We start from the raw sequence: 22,582 nt of genomic DNA, 5'->3' as shown, positions 1-22,582 counted from the left end.
AAGTATTAAAATAAGGTCTGTTACCCAGCTGGTGAAATGTGTGGACACGTGTTGGGCACCAAACTATAGATTTTATGATTACTGAAGGATGGAGCTACAAATAACAGCTGGATGCTGGTATTTGTATTGCTGTGTAACAACAGAACTAATGAAGAGAATAGGAGGAAACAGCACAGAAAATCTGTGTTCTGTAGAAGCCCACATTTCAGAAACACAAGAGCAAGGGAACAATGACTTGGTGGCAGTACTAGAGTAATTGAACAGGATTCACCAGCTTGTGGCTTATGTTCTTGCTTCTGCACTGCTCTTTTGGCTGTGAACTTGAATGAATCCTCACTGTTGCAGGCTGGAAGTAATTACTTTACCTTGTGAGATCTTTTAAGCTGAAAATGTAGTTTGGTTAGATTGACTCTGTCCTTCTGAGAGTTACAACTTTAATTTAGATATGATAGGATCATTAGCATACATAATTTAGATACCAACTAAAATACTAGATACTTTAAATTGTTAGAACATGAGCCTTTTACAGACAACAGTTTCAGCTGGAGAGCAGCTGTGTATTTTATTACCACTTAAAGTAAATTAAGGTCTATTGATGACAATGTCAGATCCAGTTCAGGATATGATTTCTCTATGCTTCCTACTCAAATCCATATAGAACTAGTAAACTTGCAGTGCTAAAATAATTGAAGTAAAATTTAAATATAGTAGGTTTAGACTGAACATTCACCATTTCTACTAACTTTTAAAAGATTTAATTATATATCTAATTTTTTAAAATTTTCATTCTATGCGTTTATAAATCACCTGTTCTAAAACAGGTGATTTATCTTGGTAAAGACAGAAGATAGTCAGCAGTGAAAGACCAGCTCTGACTTGGTGAACATCTAAAATTTCTTTCCATCTTTATTTTTAATAGTTCCTACCACAAGGAATGCGGCCAGTATATGATAATACTGATTAGTAAAAGGTTCCCCATCTTCTTTTAGGTGGGGATCACAGACTGAGCCTTCCTTATTTTCTTTTAAAGAAGTGGAATACAAAGTTGACTGAAAACTGAACTTCTCTTACAGGACCACAGCGGGATGCACAGGCAGCACGAGAGTTCATCCTGAAGATGTTCGTAGACCTGAATCCAGACAGTGACAAAATTATCTACTCTCACTTCACATGTGCTACAGACACAGAGAACATCCGCTTCGTCTTTGCTGCTGTCAAGGACACAATCCTACAGTTAAACCTGAAGGAGTACAACCTGGTCTAACTGTACCTGGGGCATCCTCCAAAACCAACTTTCCATGATTGAAGATATACAAGAGGGACTGTATTATAATCTGTGAAAACAATTTGCATAATACTAATTTATTGCCGGCCTGGACTCTGTGAATGTCCACAGAGTTTGTAGTTAATATTATGATTTTATTTAAAGTACATGGAGGAAAAACAAAAGATGCTGAAGTACATTCACAGCACATTTCCTCATTTTTTAGGTAAAACCATGTGACTCAATGTGTTTCAAATTCTCAGTCGTACATTTACAAAGGATAGCAGTTTTTTGCTATTGAAGCAAAATCAAGCTGATTTCCTCTTTGCCTAACCCTTTCTCTTCCCCTTCTTTCCTACTCCACTTATCTTTTAAAAGGTACAATGGCCTTTTTTTTTTCCCCCCAGTTGCATTCCTGGGTGAAATGTTTTCTGTTGAATGATTCGGTCAGGAAAACACTATCATCACTGTTTAAGTCATCAGTATGACTTAAATTTTACAGTATGTACTTTGAAGGATCAAAAAGTATTGATACTGTGATTTTTAAATTCTTTACATGGGTGTCTTCATTCTGTCTTCACTTCTGAGACTAGAATATTTGGATTGCAAAACAGAATTACAGTTGTCTAAGGATAATAAATGTAAACATAGTTTTACAGTTAAGAAAGGTGCACAGAAGACAGTAATGAAGTAATTAAGACACAATCTGGGATGTACATGGAATATGTTAGAACCTCTTTTTAATTGCCATGTGCCATTTTTTTCTCTCTTCTTTTATTCACAAATGCCAAATAGAAAAGTCGTAGACACTACATTTTCCTCAGTGGCTGCAGCCTGAAATAATGTTTTTCTCAGTTGTGTGGGGTGTTTTCTCTGATGTTAGAGCTTTTTTAAGTGTTTGTTTTCCACAGTAGAAAAATTATTTTTATTGTACAAAATTCATGTTGCCAAATCTGGCTTTTTATAAAAGCAATGCGCTTGAAATATAAGATACTGATTGAAATGCCAAATGGATGGGTTGGGAACTGACCTGATTGAATCAACTGCCAAATGATTAACACACACAGTTTCAGCTCATGTGTTCCCTTTTTTAGAAAGTGTACCATTTTCTAATGCCAAAACCAACATGTAAGTGAATATTCTATAAGGTGTACCGTGCACCCACATGTAGTCTAGTAATTTAAAGACAATTTAGATCTCTCATTTTGTAAGTTATGACATGAGATTGTTTTCTGTAATAATGTCAAGGCACCTTCAGTTGTATTACAAGAAGTTATTGATGAGAGATCACGTTCAGGAACCTTTTCTGACAAGGTTGATTGTTAATGGATTCACAGGCATTTCATAGGCTTTCATGCAAAATAGCCTTTCTCAATGTTCTTTAGAAGAGATTTATAAATGTAAATGAAGCAGTGACAAAATCATTCTTGAAATTTAAATGTGCAATTTTTAACAAGCAAAAGTGCAGCACATATTGATGGGCCTTTATTCCGCAGCTTAGGTTGAAGGTTTTTTGACCAGGTGCGCGATTTCTAGCAAGAAAACTCTGTATAGAGTTCAGACGTGTAATTGGATTGATTATCTATGATGCCAGCTGGCACTGGAGTGCACTTAACACAAAAATGGCTGCCACATAGCAGCAGATGGGAGGTGGAAAAAAGAATGGTTTATTAGTTGATTTCCAAAGTTAACAATGAGATATTTTTCATCCTTAACCCTCCCAAATTCAAAAGAACGATAATAAGAACAGTTACTATTTTTTGCTCCCTCTTAAAACACCTTGTAATTTAAAACTGGTTGTAGGTATAGTGCAATTATGAATGCTATAATCATTGTACATACATATATATATATATATATATGGCAGCATCCATATTGGCTTTGTAATCATTAATTTTTTGGCAAATTGAATGTGCTGTATTGATATGTATCTATGTAATTGTATTGTATGTCTTATAGCTAATTCACATTTTAAATAATGTTATTTTATTTACTTTTTTAAGAGAGAAGAATGTAAATTTTGTCAGTTTATTTCTGACTAGGGATTCGTTGTTGTTTTTATTTACAAAACAAAATACTATAGTACAGAGCGGTACTAGAATCGTGCTGTGTAAAATCATTTGCACATTCCTGAGTAGAAGTAAATTGGAGACACCGAGACAGAGATGATTCACATTCAAAACAATGCTCAAATCTTATCAGGGCTTTATACAGCTGTAGAAAACAATCCTATTACAAGAACTTAAGCTATTATATCTCATATTGGAACATAAACTTTAAATAGAAATTTCAGGTTTTGAGTGATTCACATTAGGTTATTTTCATTTTTCTGATAGTTGTATTGGAAAAGTAAATTCAGAGATATTTCAAATCATTGTACCATAAGTACTAATGTATATATGCTGTTGCCCTACAAATACCATGATAAAATGCAAAACATCAGATCAGTCTTTCAGAAACTGTGGAAACCTTAGGTATAAAAACAACAACCAAAAAATCACTATTGTTAACAATTTTAGGGAGTTAAAGTGTTTTATTTAATGAAGCTAAAGCAGGTAGATGTAGATTATAAAAAGTGACACTGACATTCTGAATAGGGGATCAGAACAGTGATTCTTTCTTACATACAGCTTAACAAAATTGGTCCTGATCCTGCTATAAATGCAACAGAGCTTCTGTTTTTACAGTTCCACTGTTGATAATATCCCTTTTGTTAACCTGGGAATACATTGCCCACACTGGGTTCAGTGCTATAAATGGAACTGTGGCCAAAAAAGGAAGGGGCAAAAAAAAAAAAAAGAGGGGAAAAGGAAAAAAAAAAAAACAAAAGAAAAAAAATACAAACACAACCAAACAAAAAGCTTAGACAGTGGTGTCTAACAAAAGTTTGGGGTTTTTTAATTTGTTTGGGTTTTTTTTCTTACGGGATATTGGGTGGGGGAGAAGGAAATGTGGTTCCAAGTTTTGTATAAAAACGAAACAAAAGTTTACTCATGCTTTATAGTACTGTTGTGATTGCAGAAGTTTTCAAGAGTGTGTGCCACTGGGCTATTTTCTGGTATTTTTTAGGTAAGTTGAACCTGTGGCAATGTTTAGATCATTTGAGCATGTTCTGGGAAAAAAAAAATATTCGGCATGCCGAGGCAAGCTTTACATGAATCACCTAACACAGCATTGCAGTATGACAATTTACAAAACATTTTCTTTTTAAATAACACAGCTGTTCCCACTTGTAGTATATTCCATTGTGGTGGTGGTGGTGGTGTTGCTGTTGTTTTAATTGGTGGTTTCTACTATGCCTTATAGTGCTTAAGTCCAGAAGTTTGTGCCTCTAACGTGAAGCTGAAGGCAAAAACATCAAGACAGAAACCCTTTTAACTTTGCCAAAATGATGTGTTTTCTTTGAATGTTATAAATGGGGGAGGAGGGAAGGAAAATGTCTTGGGAACCTGTGTATTCTAAATGTTCACTAGCACAAGAAAGCTGTAATATGTGTTTTACAGAAACCTGGAACTTGCCTTTTTCACAAATTAACTGTCACTGTCCTTACAGATGTAGGATGATGCAGCTATAAGGGCAGTTTACTTTTTATAATTCAATCTCTTTTGATTGTCAAGGTGTATGGACTGTACTTTTTAATCATACTGCCACATGATTGTGAATCACTTTTTAAAGTTTGAAAATGGAGAAGAGACTTTTAATGCTGGATAACAGTCAGAATTGACTGCATGATTTGCAAAAACTCTATATGGGGGAAAAGGGCTGCATATAGATTTTGCTAGACTCCCAGCCTTGAGTTGTAAGGTGCAGAAGACTTTCAGATTACTCAACCTCATGACCCTTTCCTTGTTAAACAGTCTTCACAAAAGAATGAAATATTAGGAGAAAACAAGTACATGTTAACCCACATGAAAAAAATAAAATTTAGACATTTAATTTATTACATGTGCTGCTATTCTTGGAGATCTGTGCATAGTTATCCTGCAGACTATTACATTAGTGAACTAATGAAGTGTTCACAGCATATTAGCAAGGCCTACACATGACCTACCTCTAGTTAAGAGATTAGTAAAGTAGCTATGTTTTGGAGAGGCTGACATAAGTAATTTAGAAAATTTAAATGTCCTGGTATTTAATTAACCATTGTATTTTAGAAATTGATGCTTTTACAAATGCGGTCCCTCTTTTGACATAAACCATAAGTTCTAGCATTTAATAGACATTAAACAACTAAAGCCTTACCAGCTTGTTAGTTTAGTAGAAGTCTTGCAAAACAATAGCTTTAGTTTGAGAAGTGGAGCTACTGATATTTCCTCTGTTTTGCCTTCTGGTTATCTGTAGCATTTTGAGTTCTGTCAGTCAAACAAGAAATTTTTCTATCTAGTTAATACATTGGGGTCACAATTTAGATGATAAAAGAATTTTACTGTAGGTTTATCTTGAGCTTTTTCACAGTAGTCATACTGCAGGTAAGAAAGAGAGATTTTGAAAACAGTGTCAAAAGATATACTAAGTTTTATATAAATTATTTGAAGGTTTTTTTGCTCTCAGAATACAGTTTAAACTGGTTTCCTCGTTTACCATGCTGCAGGAAATCCTTATTTGACCATTTCTTAATAATTTTTTTCTTTTAAGGAAGGGATGTCAGATGCATTTTTAAACTTAAGAGTATTTAAGATAATATTTGCTGTTCTTAAAGTGTCACATAAATGCATGTATTGTGTGTTGCTTGAGGGATGGAAATAGTTTTTTTTGAAAAACTAATATTGTACAGTTTCTACCCCTCAAAATGTTGATGGTTAAAAAGACAGTATTTTTTGCCATATCTTCATACTATAGCATCTTCATTCCTTGAAATTTAGTTTTTCTGGAATATTTGGACTTATTGTTCTCCCAAAATGATTCTTATTTGGTAAATGCTGGAGACATGTATTACTCCAAAGTTACTTTTTAATTATACATGCTCCATCATCAGTGTCTAAATATTAAATTTCCAGAGTATCTTTGTTACAGCCAGATGTTCAAAACATTTAGGGTTTGTTACAGCGGAGAAGGTAATTCGACAGTGTTATAAAAGTTTTGGAGTGTTTTTGGCTTGTGTACAATGGAAACTCAGAAGCATGGGAGAAAAGAAATAATACCTATGTCTTAGGAAAAGAAAGCTCATGCTTTGCAAACAGGAAATTTTCTTAAGGCATTTTGAATGATTGCAGTACTACTGCAAGAGTAGTGTGTTTCTTAGATCTTTTTGTTCACCTATGTCATGGCAGCCATAACAGAAAGAGGCCCATGTGCTACTTTTCAGGAGTTTGACTCATACCTGGTCAACAATCAGTGGATCTGAGATCATCATTACTGAAGAAATAGTGTTTCAGGCAAGTTGCAAAAATTAGTTGGTTCTCTGTTAAGTGAACAAAACAGTTGAGGTAAGAATCCTTACCTCCAATGGAGTGCAAACCGTTTGCCTAAGCAAAGACAAGAGTGAATGGTTCCTCGTTTTTCTTTCCAGCTGCAGAATGTATGGGAGAAGGATCAGTCACTAGGAAGGAGATTATTTTATGTCTGTGTCTCAGTGAAGATAATGTCAACAAACTACAGTGTCATTGTGACCCTTAGATATGTGCAATAGATGAAGAAGCCTGTATCTGTGTGATAAGTTGTGCATACTTGCGATTAAAATCTTACATCATATGCTGTGATCATCTCACCCAATTACCAAGCACTTTGTAGGATACTGTCCCAAACATCTAGGAGTTCCAGAATATTTTAAAAATGCCACAACTACACAATTGTCAGATCCTTAGGAGCACATCTGGTATCAGTATCTGATACGAAGGCACCAGACCCCCTCTCACAGCTCATTACTTTTAAAAGGAGCTACCCTCCAATACCTCTGATCCTGGTTTTCTTCCACTCAGAGCTTTCTCTCTCCCTTATGTCAGCCCTGCTGCTTTGTCAGTTAACTGGGTGGAAAAACAACCGCCTTATTTTTGATCTTCTTGCTTGGCTGCTGTATTAGTTTAATTTTCAGGAGTGTCAGCCAGTTTGGCTGTCCAAGAAGTCCTAAGTTGACCAAGTGGAAGGGGTAGAATTGTGTGGCCCAAAGGCTTAAAAATGAGGAAAAAAGGGAGTAACACATTCCTCCCTGAAAACCTCATCCTAGTGCTGTAGTTTCTAAACCCTTCATTTTATGCACTATTAGCTATTCTGGCTTGGAAGTGTTGCACTTTTCATTTTTAAAGGCCTTGATTGCATACTTATTCTTAAAAAAAAAAAAAAAAGGAAACTGTAAAACAAGGAAAACTCTTTCTTTTTCCCCTTTAAGAATCACAAATTTCTGTGTACATAGACTAAATGAAACTCTAGTCAGACTGATGACTGATGCCAAGAAATCAAACTTAATGTTAAGGATAGAAAAATACAAAAATTGGACTTTTATTCATACTACCAAAAAAACCCTCAAAACATAGCTAAACAAAACAAAAAACAAACAAACAAACAAACCAAAACTTGTTCTTTTCCAGTAAGCTCGAAAAAGATGTTTTCTATCTTATTTAAAATGCTCTGTTGCTGGGCATGATATTCAAGGTTTACTGTGTCTTGTCCAAGGCACTTCTTTCTCCATTCACATTTATTTAATATCACACATTAATTGCTTCCTCTTCCACACTCATTAATTGCCATCTAAAGAAAATACAGTATTGCTTTATGTATGTGCACTCTGGAATACTTTCTGATCCTTGTGAATTAAATGTAAATTGGTCTGTTAAAATTCAACAACTGCTGATGTGGAACACACAGCTGAAGAGGAACACACTTTCTGCTTAATCTTCTTCCTCCTGCCATTTTGTTTTGATTATTTTTTGATATCTTTCCTTTATCCTGTTTGCCACAAGGAGAGGGTTTCTTGACATACCAGATTCAATTCTGGTAGCCATTGCAGAGTTGATCATACTGGCTGCATTAAAAGACAAATCGTGAATAAGAACAGCTTCAGAAGGTTCCTGTAATCAGGGGAAGATACAATTAGCCTTTTGGCTAATTGTATTTCAGAAAACTGTAACACCATAGTTGGAATACAATCATTTGAACAATGTAGTTGGCAAACATGGCCCAAATGTTGCCATTTTAATACGTCATTTTGCATTGTCAGTAGAGAGCTGTTTGCTAAGATGTTGCTGAAAATTTGCCTTTTTTCCTGCAGTCCTGTATGAGGTGGTTAATGCAATGATCAGGCTGGCACTCAACTGAAGAGATGCATTAATTCAACAATAAGTTCAAATGTATTCTTGCAGACACTATGGCATAAGATTACTTTATATGATGCTAACAACAACAACAAAAAAGATACTTGCATGCATGCAGTAAATATTTAAGATATTGCACTTTTATACATTTATTTTGAAGAGGAATCACTCTCTCCCTAAAAATAAAATTCCATTTATCTCACAATGAAGTATCTGGAGTCTCTTAACAACTGTCAATTATGTGTGCACACAAGTGTGATTATTGTATACTAGAGGTTAATTAATCTGTTGTCACATGCTGCAGAATACTTGGTTTATTTCAAATGCTGATTTTGGAAAAGCCAAGTAATGTTTTTATTAGTATCTTGGTGACTACTTTTCTCATGTTTTTAGAAGAACACTCACAGTTGCTGATAAGACCTGATTTATTTTAGCTCAAGAAATTAACTGATTTACTATTATTATCAAAGTTTTTTATTCAAAAAACTTTGAATAAAAATTTTATTTAGAACTTCAGTGTTTCATCTCACTTTGCTGAAGTTAAGCAACCTGAGTGTAATTGAGAGGCAAAAAGCTAGATATAAATGTAGTCAAATTTGATACTTCCTTGCATAATAATCTTCTAATGTACAAATCAATTACATTACTATAATTTAGCTGATGGAGCTATTCCTCTTGAATTGCAATGAGCTGTGGTGGTACTAAAAAGAAATCAGTTGTCCTTATCTTATATACATAATCATAATATTCGGATTCTTTACGAGATGTTGGAAGAGTTCAAATAATATTATGACTAATACATGTAAAAACAACTTAACTGATTTTCAGTATTTAATGGTCTAGAAATTGTTGGAATCTCTTGTAAGAAGTTATAGAATTGGTGCTACAAGTGAAAGATTTCTGTAGTTATGGATTAAATAATTCTCTTTTGATACATATTCACACTTATACATGCTGATTTTATTTCTGCTAATACGAAATAAAAGCAACTCCACTCTAGATAGCAAACATAGTCCTCAATTAAAAACCAGAAGGGCAAAGCATTACATAGCTAGAAGGTAAATACAGGGCTTAATCTAGATGATAGTGTACAATGTAAATGATCACATCTAATTTCCTAAGCAGAGAAAAGTTTATGTAAACTGAGAAATAATTTGTGAGTTATTTAGTTGACTGTTCACTTGTTCAAGCTTAATAGAAAAAACCAATCTGCATTTGAGATACTTTACTAGCATCTCTCTTCTTTAAACATTTTGCAGGTCAAAGCAAAGTGGGTTAAAAGGTTATTCTCCCTTACTCTGATGTTCTAGAGTTGAGAAATACACACACACTCACAATACATACATTTCGGGATGTTTAAACTGATGCCTCCGAATTGCAGCAGAGGGGGATAGTGAAATGCTGCAAGGCATGGAAGGCAAACCTTATGTCCCCAGTCATGCAGATGAAAATGATTTTGCCAGTTGATCTGCAAAATACACATAATTTAATTATTTCATTTGTCTTCTCAGTAGAAAATATTATGGCTTCAGTACCCTAGCAGTCATTTTAATTCTAACTGAAGAGTTCTTAATTAACAACTGTTCAGTTTTTTCTAATGGAAATAGGGACAATTGTTGTCTTACCCTAGGCTACAAAAACAGCTTCACACCTTTCCTGAACTCTTGGTCATTCAATGTTTGATTTGCTGTCTTGGAGAGCCACAAGTATACCTTTATTTAGCCTTCTGTTGCACAGCAGGCAAAAAGACAGGTCCTAACCACAATAAATTAATGAAAGGGCAGACAAATTTATCTGCTGCAGATTCATTTTCTGCAATCTATTCATACTGGCTTAGTCTTTGCTTTTAATAATTCTGTGACCAACACATTTTAGGAGAAAATAGTTTCCCTTGTCTGCTTGGAGGTATTTTGAGTAAAACTTTGATTCCACTCACATATATACGTGGAAAAGAAATCTGCTTCTCAGAAGAGGCTTCTTTTACAGCTGATTATCTGATATTTCCAAACATTAACTTGGTAATTGGAGGTCTGTGAGTGATAGAGGGTGAAGCATTAAAAGAAAGTGTGTATTTCCCTCACTTAGGCTGAGCAGCATTATTTAAAATGCTTATGGGTACATGGAAATTGCTATTCAGTGCACAGCGATCACCTTGGCCTGCTGTGTCACCTGTGAATCCAGGGCCCTAAAGAAAAGTCATAGCAGAAAGTCATGGTGTCAGATGTTCCTGTGTTCAAAGCAAGAGTAGATGTGCTGCTGCTTTTGTGGAACAAACTTTCTCTACAAGAGAGATACCTGTTTTCTTCCTTCTCCCTATCATTTCTATACATAAAACAACAACCAAACAACAACAAAAAACCAAAACCACCACACCCAACCACAAAAACCAACCCTAACAAACAAAACCTCCCAAAGGAGCTGGGAAGGCTTATGACACACACACATTCCAGACAACAGTTTTCAGCCATGTTGTTTGAGCCTCTGAGTGCCCAGGTCTACAAATATGACCACTGGCTGTTGATGTGGAGCCTGTAACTACATCAAGCCTATAACTACATCAAGCCTGTAATGTCAGGCAGGGTTTGATATGTGGTATGAAATATGTGGCTACTGTTCTGTAAGAAGATGCCTTTCCCAAGTGGCAAAAGAAGTAATAGGTAATGACAGATGGCCATCACTGTGTACTAAGATCTGTGGTGAGAACAGGCAAGACACTGGAATGTGAAGAATTCCACAGACCAAAGTTACTGGTAAAGAAGGGGATTTCTTATGGCAGAAAACTATTACACTTGGACCAAAAATACACTGGGAAAACAGCAGCGTGGCATATGTCATACCACTTAATAAAAGTTCCTTTGAAAATAAAAATTGTAAAGTCTGAGGTATTTTGCCAAGACTTCAAGAATGTCATTAAATAAAACACAAGTTGAGACTATATCTGTGCATATACTACCTAGCAGTAAATTCAGGAGCAGTGACATTTGGAAAATGGCATATATAAAAGACATAAAGAATGCAACACTAAGCCAATGGCAGGCCGCACAATTTTACTTCTTTCATCATAGACAAGTACAAATGCTTTTAAGTACATTTTTCTATTTGTACATGCACATCTCTATTGGCATAGCAAGCATATCCAGGCATTTTGTGATGTCTGAGAGTGCCACAGTCTTACAGATAATGCTTACCTATGTAAAGGATTTTCAAGAAGTTATTGTAAAACCATTGTAATTTCGTAGTTGTCAATGAAAACTAAAAGTTGTGTTTTGTTTGATTTTTTTTTTTTTTGTGTTAAATTAAACAAGTTTATTTTAAAGGTGCTTTCTACAAGAGCCTCGATATTTTCTCGATATTTTACATCAAAGTATAGCTATGGTTTTGCCACTGGCTGAAGAGGATTCGGTTTCACAAACTACAATGATAATGAAGAAATTATGCATGCTGCGGTCGAGAGACCAAAAGTACCTTGTGAGAGCCAGGGGCTCTCCTGACTCTGCCTCCTTGCCCTGTCCCCAGGGGAACGGGAGCCAAGAGAAAGTGGGCCAGAAGCTTCCTGGCTGGGGCCGGTGCCAGGCAGAGGAGAAAAGCCAGAGCCGCCCGGGGGGAGCGCGGCCGGCCGGGGGCACCGCGAGGGGATCCCGGGCACGCCGGGCACCGGAGCCGGGCTCTGCGCCCCGACCGCCTGCCAGCCCGCGCCGCTCCCGCACGGCAGCCCGCCCCTCGCCCCTCGCCCCTCGCCCCTCGCCCCTCGCTCTGCACCAGCGGCCCCAGCCCCGTCTGGGCCAGGCGCTTCCCTGCCGGGCGTCGCGCAGCATCGCCAGCAATTCACACCAGCTCGTGTCCCCCGCAGGCACACACACCCCGCTGCTCTGCAAAGCGACTCCCGCCTCTGGGGAGCTGCCACCATCCATGCGCTGCTGTCTCCACTGAAACATCCGCGGCGTCCGACTGGCTGCAGGTACTGCCCTGTGACACACGGTGATAGCAGGGCTTGGAAGAGCTGCTGCAGGTGCTGGGGTCATCCTCTCACTGGTGGCATCCTCTCATCAGTCCAAGGGTGTCCTTTATTTCCCTGGATCGGAATTGTCCCTCTCCTTGCAAGAAGCTGGGGTCGCTTACTCATACTTGCACAGTAGACAATATCAATCGCCTACCCATGTACCCGTTGTATGTATGTATGCATGCTTGTGTGTGTGTGTATTTATGTATGTATCTCTTCAGAAAGTTCATACAATTTAGAATCAGGATCATTTAGGTTGGTAAAACCCTTTAGATCACCAAGTCCAACCAGTGAGTGCAGCTGCCGTGTTGACCACTAACCCATGTCTCCCTAACCAGCCAGATCTACTCAGCTTTTAAATTTCTCCAGGGATGGTGACTCAGCCACTTTATGGGGCAGACTGTTCCAGTGCCTGACAACCCTTGAAGTGAAGAAGTTTTCCTAATACTCAGTCTTAATCTCCCATGGCACAACTTGAGATCATTTCCTCTTGTCCTGCTGCTTATTACGTGGGAGACTGACCCCACTGCACCACAGCCTTCAGTCAGGCAGCTGTAGAGAGCCATAAGGTCTCTCCTGAGCCTCCTCTTCAGACTGAAAAATCCCAATACCTGGTATTTATTACTGGTGAGAAAGGAGAGTTCCTGGAAGTAATTTTATGTACCTGATACCTTGAAGAAGCCAGTTTACAATAATTTGGGAAAATTTTAAGTGATGTATGGAATAAAAAAGCCCAGTGTTCTGCAAAGAGAAATCACAACTTTTAAGACAGTTACTAGATTAATAATGAAGATTCAGTAATAAGACAGATACTGCTGTATGTTCATTTTTACTCAGTAGCAAAGGGAAGTGAAAGGCAGTACAACACAGAAAAAAAATCCAGTCATAAATAATCAGAATTCAAAGGCAGGGAGTACAACAGTTAAAGGGAAGTTTAAATACCAAAGGATGAGGTAGCACCAAAAAGACAGATATTCTAAGTACATTAGAATAATATTAGCAATGCCATAGGTCCTTCTTGGTTTTACCCAAATGGTAAAACATAAATATGAAGAAATTAGGAAGCAGGCATTCCATATGCCTATGTCTGGTATATGTCTGAAGGGAATATAGCAAGGTGCTGTCAAGTGAGTATGATTGAATACTTTCTAATACATTTGTCACTATGGATAATTGTGAAAAATATTGAGTAGAAATTAAAACAGGCCCAGATAACCTGCAGCCAAAAATTCAAAAAAGTTATTGTTTCATTTAATGTAAAATTTTAATAAATTAGGAACTCCAAGAGAAACCCCAGAATGGTGGAACCATGGTGCTGTTGTGCTACAATAGATGTAGTTTAACTAATTAAACACTGCCAACAATGAGCATAAGCAAACACCCTGATAAATTTTCAAATATATTTGCTTGAATGTTTACTGAGTGCTTTATGATAAACTGAACAACAGGGATTATACTCAAGTTTCCTGTTCCAGCTCTGTCATGTTTGTGATGCAATCCTGTGGAATTGCTCTCCTGCTTTCTATGTACAGTCAGTGGACTTCAGGGAGTAAAACCAGTCCAGCCAAACAGACTTTTGTGGGAGGCAATGCAGTTATTTTTGGTGAAGTTTAAACTACTGAAAAGAAAATATAAAAATGCAAAACTTCATTATATTTGCCAGCAGAAAAAACACGTATTATTCCCCAGACAATATTTAATCCAATATGTTTCTAAGCTCCTCTGAACCTGCCGTTACTAATATATTTTTACAAGCATTATAAAATACTTAAATCTCATAGAAGACTGCTGCTAAGGCATCACTCTAACAGGAGATGGTGGGTTTAAACTCTGCAGATACAGAACTGTTTATGCAACATTAATCTTAATTAGTGGTTTTAATAAAAAAAATTATGGAACTCTTTCCTCATACCTCAGGATTGCAGACATAATTATTGTGCAATAAACTGCTTTATTCCCCAACACCATAAATCTTTACAAAACAAAACATGAGTAAATATTAACATCAGCATGCACATGTGGATTTACTTGGGAAAATTATCCTGTGTGACCAAACATTTAGGATTTCTAACCTGTGTGACCAAACATTTGACCATTTAGGATTTCTATCCTATGTGACCAAACATTTAGGAGAGGTCCTGGACTTATCCTCTCACAAGAATGATTATGTGAAAAATGCTTCTTCATATGGTCATCCATAATGTCTTTTTTACTTCTCTCAGGAGAGATAAGATACGCCAGCAGTTTTATTTTGCTCTCATAATTTCTTGTTTGTTTGCAGCATTAGGATAGTGGATAACTTCACATTGCCAGATGAGATTAACCTACCATGAATTAGACCAGCAAAATCTGGCCATGGTAAGTCTCAGACATCTGGTAGAAAGAAGCTTAAGTAGTAGAAAGAAGCTTAAGAAAGTAGCTGGTTGTTTTCAAAGTATTCCTACTGCAAGGACAAGTTTTGCCTTTGAGAATTAGACTGCCTTCTGATTTTTATACAATTCATTATTCACATTCTAAGTGCTACTTTAATTCATATCCTTTAACCCAGGTATTTCTGTTGAAGGTTAAGAATATGTTCAAAAATGTGCACTTGGAAGGTGGTTGAATCTGGGATATTTTTTCACTGCACCAGTATTTGGGGTCATTGAACGTGTCAAACTAGTTTGGGCCAGTAAGAAAGTTTCTCTGAATCTGTTCCTTTTAAGGAGTACAGCTACTGTGAGTTACTAAGCAATGACATGCACAAAGTGCATAAAGTGAGAAAGAAAATAAAAAAGCCAGTTGAAGTAAAACTTTATCAAAGTGTAAAATAGCAAAACAATAGAATAGCAGAACAAATAGAAAATAAACCACCACCCTAAAGAGAAAGCCACACACGGCGTTAAAGCAAAATTAAGTTTATTTTAATCTCCCAGTTTTGGAAAATGTATAAGAATTGAGATCTGTTTCTGTCTGAATGTCTGTGTCCTACATAACTCTTTTTGTTCCTAAGAAAAGTGGACAGAAAGCATTGCAAAAAAAAATGTGTATCCATTTTTCACAGGTTAAAATGACCATGCTCTATGAAGGCTCAGAAAAAATAAAAGATTTCTCATTTTTCAGTACTTCTTGAGTGAATGACAGGAGGATTTTTATGGTCTTCTACCACTACTCTCATTCATAGTAGGTATGAAAATATATATAGAACATAGAAATAGGAAAATGTATCTGTAATTTAGGAGTAAAACAAAAATATTATTGGTATCAAGTACTCTGCCTTGAAGTCCCTTCTCCATATCAACAATACCCAGAAAGCTGCTGTGAGCCATCAAAAAAACCCCAAACATTTAAAAATAGAAAAACTGGTTACTTTCTCATTGAACCTACATTAACACATTTTTGCTCATGTTTTTTTCTAAAACATCATCTTCCCCAATCCTATACTCATTACCTTTCTTAATCAACCAGCTACTTCCATGTAAAGCACATCATGAATACAAGCCTATGAAGCATATAAACATTTCCTTCTGCTTTCTACCTCCACTCAAAATATCACTTCTCTTCCTAGCAGTTGCTACAGAGCCCTGCTTCATGGTCTTTTTGTTTGGTACCCTCCTGATTTAAAGAAGTTCATCTTCAAGGAATCATAACAACAATGAAAACCTGACAAGAAGAAGAGAGCAGTAAATTATTGTGCATGCCTCTGCCCTTGAGTAACAATATGCAAGCAGAAGAAGGAGGAGACTACCTGTAGCTGTTTTATGATTTTGTTACAAGATATTAACTGAAAATTACTTCTGACCATTCTCCATGAGGCCAAACTAACTCTCACTTAGCTTAACAAAAAGGGGTGATTTACAACTTTTCCCAACTGCATGTGGGCACAGCTTTTGAGCTAGTTTTCAGCAATATAGGTATGTGAGACAGTGAGATGTTTGAGTTATAAGGATTTTTACATCATATCAGATTTCTAAAAATTTCAAATCTACCCCTATAAAAGCATAGTTTTTTCATTTTAGCTGACAGTAGAATTTTCATCCGTGACGGTATAATAAAATTTTATACTGTTATTAGCTCTCAACAAAAACTGTACTGACACCAATCATTTACCTACTCCTTTGTTTTTGGCAGTCTTATCAAGATTGTTGTGAGTTCATATGCCTGAATGTCTGAGAGTGGGCATGACTCACTAATGGTGGATCAGCCAGAGGAGTTAAAAGGAAGAGAGCTTGATGCTTATATCTGGTCTAAGAAATAAAACTGGCTGACGGATATTTTGGGTGGCAGTATTTCTCTTCAGCAGCAGTGTGCTGGTTTTGGCTGGGATAGGGTCAATTATGTTCACAATGGCTGGTATGGGGCTATGTTTTAGATTTGTGCTGAACACACCTTGATTATATAGAGATGTTTTTGTTATTGCTGAGTAGGGCTTACACACAGCCTTTTCTGCTTTTCATGCTGCCACACAGGGGAGGAGACTGGAAGTGCATGGGAGGCTGGGAGGAGACATATCAGGGACAGGTGGCCCAAAATGACCAAAGGGATATTCTAGACCACTTGACATCATGCTCAGTGCATAAAGCGGGGAAAGAAGGAGAAATGGAAGGACATTTGGAGTGATGGCATTTATTTTCCCAAGTAACCATTATGTGTGATGGGGCCCTGCTCTCCTGGAGATGGCTGAACACCTGCCTGCCCATGGGAAGAAGTGAATTAATTTCTTGTTTTGCTTTGCTTGTGTGCACAGCTTTCACTCTCCCTGTTAACTGTTTTCATCTCAACCTGTGAATTTTCTGACTTTTACCCTCCCAAATCTCTCCCAGTCCTACTGGTGGGAGAGTGAGGGGCTTGGCTGCTGGCTCGTGTTAAACCATGTCATGCATCAAGAGAGATGGAGCAGAATTTTGACTTGAAAAACCCCACAGAAGAAAATATTGACAGCCTTATAGTCTGCACAATTATATTACTCATCTACAGAATAACCAAACTGTAAATAGTGCAAGCTTATTGAAGAAAGTAATAAGTAAGCTGGAAAAAAAGACAATTAGTGATTGGAAGAAATCTTAAGCATATCACATAAATATTTGCTCCAAGAATAAATTGTCCAGAGGATTACCTACATTGTACTGACTTGCTCTTAGATAAAGAAATATATGAACCAGAGTGTTATATGTTGGGAAATATTGCCTGAAAGTGTTAAACAAGTGTGCGGATATGACATTTGGAGATCTGTTTTAGTGGTGAGCATGGAAGTGCTGGGTTAAATGGTTAGATTCGCTTCCATTAGAGATCTTTTCCACCAGTTTCCATTTACAGTTCTATGAGTCTGTGAAAGTTATCCAGCCTGTTAAAAGGTGCTATGAATAAAGCTGATAAAGGTAGGACATATACAGAAAAATAAATTTAGATCTTGATTCCTTTCCTTGGAGAGCCAACCCTAATGTGGGAACAGAGATATGATGTAAATTTTCCAAGTGATTAGCATAGTGGGAACTGTACTGCTGTGTACATCTTTCTGTTGATCCAACAAAAAACCTAATTCTGACACTTATCTCAAACTGTATGCACAGGTCATCAAATGCTATTAAACAAGGCAAATATTTACTTGCAGTAGCAATGAGTAATGTCATTCAGAGAACAGTAACATTTGTATGAAATTCCATGATCAGCAAACTCAGAGATCCTGTCTTCTTTAAAACCTGCCATGTCATTATGTCAGGAAAATGTTCTAAAAACTTACTATGAATAAAAACTACAAAAATATTTCACTTTTAAATTTTGAAGCAACTATTATGTAATTACTTACTCCTGCATATTTGCAAAGTTTGAGACAGTTGTTTTCCATCAACCTAGAAATACTAAGCTTAGATTTTAAAAAATATTTTATATTCAGGATATAAACACAAATGCCTATGGGGAAAAAAAACCACCTTATGTTTGTTCAAATATTTGTTCATATTTCTATTTTCTAATGGTTTCACCTATCCCTGTTTCACAAATCAAAAGCTTGTTCCTTATTATTAAAAGTGCTCAAAACTCTAGAAGTTCAAAAGTTCAAGTATCATTAGAAGGTTTGTTTTCTTTAGAATAAACCAGTAGAGAAAAACTCAATGAGGGAAGACAAAGTAAAGTAACAATCTCTAAGGAAACTTTGAATGCATACATGGAGAAAAGAAAAATTGAGGGGAAAAAACCCTATAACAGTTTAATTTTTAATGCATACAGTGTAATTACAAAGCTGAGTATCTAGCTTCTATGCAATAAATGTTTCTCCCCATCACAAAAAAAAAATTAAAAAAAAAGAAAAAATAATAAAAGACTTTCTGTACCTGAAATAACATTGAAAAGATATTTTAAAATTATGTTTTTATTTTACTGAACTTCAGTACATTTAGAAGGTCATAAAGACTGTATTCTCCACTGTTTGCAAGCCTGTAAATGAGCCTCAGACTCTGGAACATGGAGTATCACATACTGCTACATTAGCAAGTGTGTCCTTAAAGAGCAATGGAATTCATTCTGGCCTGAGAACAGAAAGGGCTAAACCTGAAATAAATTACTGAAGCCATGAAATCTTTAACCTGAAGGAGTTCCCACCTCAACCACCCTCAGCACAGAGGTATATTTCCAATTGAAGGACAAGTCACCATGCAGATCTCTGTGGCTACAGTAGTTAAGCAGCTTGCTTGATGTACCATGTCCTCAAAGGAGACATATAGTTGTACAAATAGTAATTGTTCTAAATCAGTGATTTATGTATTAAGGAACATCAAACCTGCCTTTTGTAATGCTGCTGCTAATTTCTGAACACCTGAGGAGCCCCTGTCACTGCACTGCATCTGCCCTGAATGCTGCTTTGCTACAACTGCAGGCAAGATCTGGGTGTGAGCAAAATTCCCAGACTGTAAGCCTTAAAAACCACAAAACAGTAAGCTCAGTGCTAGATCCAACTATATCAGCAAGGAATGAAATACAGCTAAGTCCAACAAAGCCCTTCAACATGAAAACTGGCCAACACCAATGGCAGGTACATCCCCCACCTTTCAGCTTGCGGACAGCTTGGGGACCCAGAGCCCTGCTGCGGCAGGCACCCTCCCATCCCTCCTCCGCTTCCCCTTCCCTTCCCTGGTGCTTGGGTGGTTTTTCTGAGAGGAGCCAAAGGCCAGCCCGCAGTGCCAGGGCACTCTGAGGACGCCGTGGTGTCAGGGGCGGTTGTGCTGAGGCCTAGCAGCCGTGTCTGCAGGCCTGGTCCCTCCCGCATCCCGCACCCAGCCCGCGCCTTCTGCCGCCAGCTCTGTTCCACTGCCGCTCATCCTGGCGAGGTGTCGGTGAGCGCTCCAGTGCAGATGAAGCTGACAGCTTTAAGCCTTTCTAGCCATCTCTATAAAGCTCCACACAGATGCCAAACACACATCCAGTAGAATTCCTGCTGCTCTGGAACAGAGTGTGGGTGGAAACGAAGCCCACAGCAGTGGCTGAAAGAAAACCAGATACTTGGAACTATTTGATACAAAATCCTAAACTAGGGGGAAACAGCCTCAGTCAGGAAAGGTTTGCTTTTCTGTGGCAGCTGCCTGTGCCCCCACAGCTTGATGCAAAAGGTCTCAGGAGTCAAAGCTCCCAGTTTGGAGCTGCTTCTCTGCTCTAAGCAGCACCAGAGAAGTCTGTGAGCACAGTGAGCTGGCAGGACTCTGTGCTAGTGCTCACACTCCTTTGCTACAGACTCTGCCTTCAGCTCCGACGCCCATGGGGCTCAAGGCTTGGCATCAAGAATGATGCGCCTCACCAAATAACCAACCAGGCTTCTGACAGAAAGTTGTCAGGAAGACTGAACAATACTGTAGATTGGGAACTAAGTTTAAACAGGCTTCTCTCAGCGTTGGATTACAAAACTTCTTGTTTTGTGTTCTGTTTCTATTTTTTCTTACTGAAATACCTGTGAAACCCACTTTCTCCAGCTACATGCAGCAGTGTATGTTGTGCTTAATTGGAGAAATTGTTATGTTGAACTGTTGGCTGTTTGAACAGAAAGCAGAAGATATAAATAATGCTTGCAGTTTCAGGCCAAACTTAATTTTGTAGCTTTTTGAACAAGAAATAACAGAATCTCAGTGTGATTTTAGTAAAAGATATAGAAAGCAAATGGAAAAGACAGAATCTAGTAGGCAAGTCATAAGGAGCTGCTAGAAACTGTGTATAGCTTCATAAGAGATGAGATAAAAATTTTGACTGGGGATGGTGTCCTTAGGTAACTGCTGCCTTCCTGTGTACAGCTTGGTTAACACCACTGAGCCATGGTGGGGTGAGCCGCAGATTGAGCAACCTGGAGAGTCTTGGCTTTGGAGTGTGGATTTTGCCAACCCTAGAGTTATTTAGATGAAAATATTTTTCGAGAGTACTAGTTCTGGCTGAGCTGGAGTTAATTTTCCCACAGCAGCCCTCACAGTGCTTTGCAATGGTGTCTGGAAAGGTGTTGATAACACGGCAGTGTTTTGGCTACTGCTGAGCAGCACAGGCACAGCATCAGCCACGTCTCTGCCCTGTGCCCCATCAGCAGGCTGGGGTGCTCCTGGCAGGGGACACAACTCGGCCCGCTGACCCAAACTGACCAAAGGGAACTCCATACCATGTGATGTCTCTCAGATATAAAACTAAGGGAAGGAGGAGAAAGGGGGATGCCTTTTATTTACAATCTTTGCCTTCTGGAGAAACCTCTATACGTGCTGGCGCTCTGCTCCCCAGGAGGTGGCCAGACATCACTCACTGATGGAAAGTAAGGAATATTTTTTTCCCCCTTTGCTTGTAATCGCACAGTTTTCACTTCTGTTTTAGCAAACTGCCTTACTTCAACCTACAAGTCATTTTCCATCTGATTTTCCCTCCCCTGCCCAGCTGAGAAGGGGAAGTGATAGGTCAGCTTGATAAGCACCTGGCATCCAGCAAAGGTCAACCACATATAACTATTGGGAAAAAATTTGGTTACCTTAAGACTCAGATCTGATGGAGCAGTTAGGGTGAAATCCTGCGTCCCTGTTACCTGTGATGTAAAGTGAGAATTGGTTAGTTTTGAGAGTGAACCTCTCCATTACAATGTTTGGGACCAAGTTTAAATTTTAAACAAATGTAATGCTACAACTTTAAAGGGCCAGACTATTTGACTACTCTCTGGGTTTGTCCACTGGTTCTTCTTTCATTCTATTCAGCTTCTCCTTCTTTAAAAAGTTTTATTTGTTTGTAGTAGTGCAAATCCATCAGAGAAAACTTTAGACAGAGGAAGAATATTAGTATTTACTATTAATATTCATTAGTATTTAAAAGTAGCTAAATTTTAGCTAATATTAGTATTTAATCAGCAGCTGAGAAGCTGCTGATTTGGGGAGAAAAAGAAGAAAGGAGGATGAGGTCAGTCTTAATAATAGGTAGTTAAGATTAATATGTGGGGGGTTAGGGGGTATTTATGTTTTTTTTTCTAAATAGCCCTGATTTTTTTTTCTGGCAATCCCTAATCTTACTGGTAGACTTCAAACTCTTTGCCTGCTATCTTTTCTGATATAAAGTCTGCACTTTAGTCTTTTTTGAGCAGAAATAAATAATAATGCTAGGAAAAAAACTGTTGGAGAATAATAGAAAATCTGTGGTCTGTAGTCCAAATGTCTACATAAAAATTGGATGGTATGCAGTACGAAGGCATAGCAGTTGTGCCTTGATCCCACTCAGCCTCTTAGGAGACTGTCTTCATGTACTCACCACTCTTTCTCTACATAAGATCATGTTTGGTTCATCTCCCAGAGCTGTGCATGACTGGTGGTGTTTGGGTTCTTCTCTTGTCCTCTTTCGACCTTTTTTAACCTTTTCAAGCTCAGTAATATTTTGGCTCAATGGAAGTTTTGTATGAGGTGTCCCTGCCTCTGAAGAGAGGGTTTCAGTCAACTTCCAGATTCTTGCTGCTGCACTGCTGTGTTATTTTGGGCAGTGTTTTTATTCACCCAGTCATAGAAGAGCAGTCATTGAGGTAGGAGGGAACCTCGGGGATTGCATCAGCTATGCCCCTTCTCAAAGAAGGGTCACCTGGAGCAGGCTACTCAGAACTGA

General features: G+C 37.8%; 1 protein-coding gene and 1 long non-coding RNA gene across 2 annotated transcripts in view; one reads left to right on the top strand and one right to left on the bottom strand.

The window, feature by feature from the left end:
- LOC134432271 (guanine nucleotide-binding protein G(q) subunit alpha-like) overlaps positions 1–11,827 on the top strand; it is a 118,107-nt gene extending 106,280 nt beyond the window's left edge. The window contains exon 7 of the mRNA XM_063180805.1: positions 1,074–11,827. Coding sequence (XP_063036875.1) covers positions 1,074–1,264 — 191 coding nt within the window. The 3' untranslated portion in view covers positions 1,265–11,827. The remainder of the gene's footprint in view (positions 1–1,073) is intronic.
- Positions 11,828–12,400: 573 nt separating this feature from the next.
- LOC134431956 (uncharacterized) lies at positions 12,401–22,373 on the bottom strand. The gene is made up of 3 exons (XR_010031161.1): positions 22,238–22,373; positions 21,474–21,527; positions 12,401–12,477 (listed from the first exon to the last, which is right to left on the bottom strand). It is a non-coding gene; the product is annotated as an uncharacterized LOC134431956 (long non-coding RNA).
- Positions 22,374–22,582: the final 209 nt, after the last annotated feature.

This window comes from Melospiza melodia, chromosome Z (genome assembly GCF_035770615.1).
Source record: "Melospiza melodia melodia isolate bMelMel2 chromosome Z, bMelMel2.pri, whole genome shotgun sequence".
In the NCBI taxonomy this organism is placed as follows: domain Eukaryota; kingdom Metazoa; phylum Chordata; class Aves; order Passeriformes; family Passerellidae; genus Melospiza; species Melospiza melodia.
This window is presented reverse-complemented; position numbering and strand designations above follow the sequence as displayed.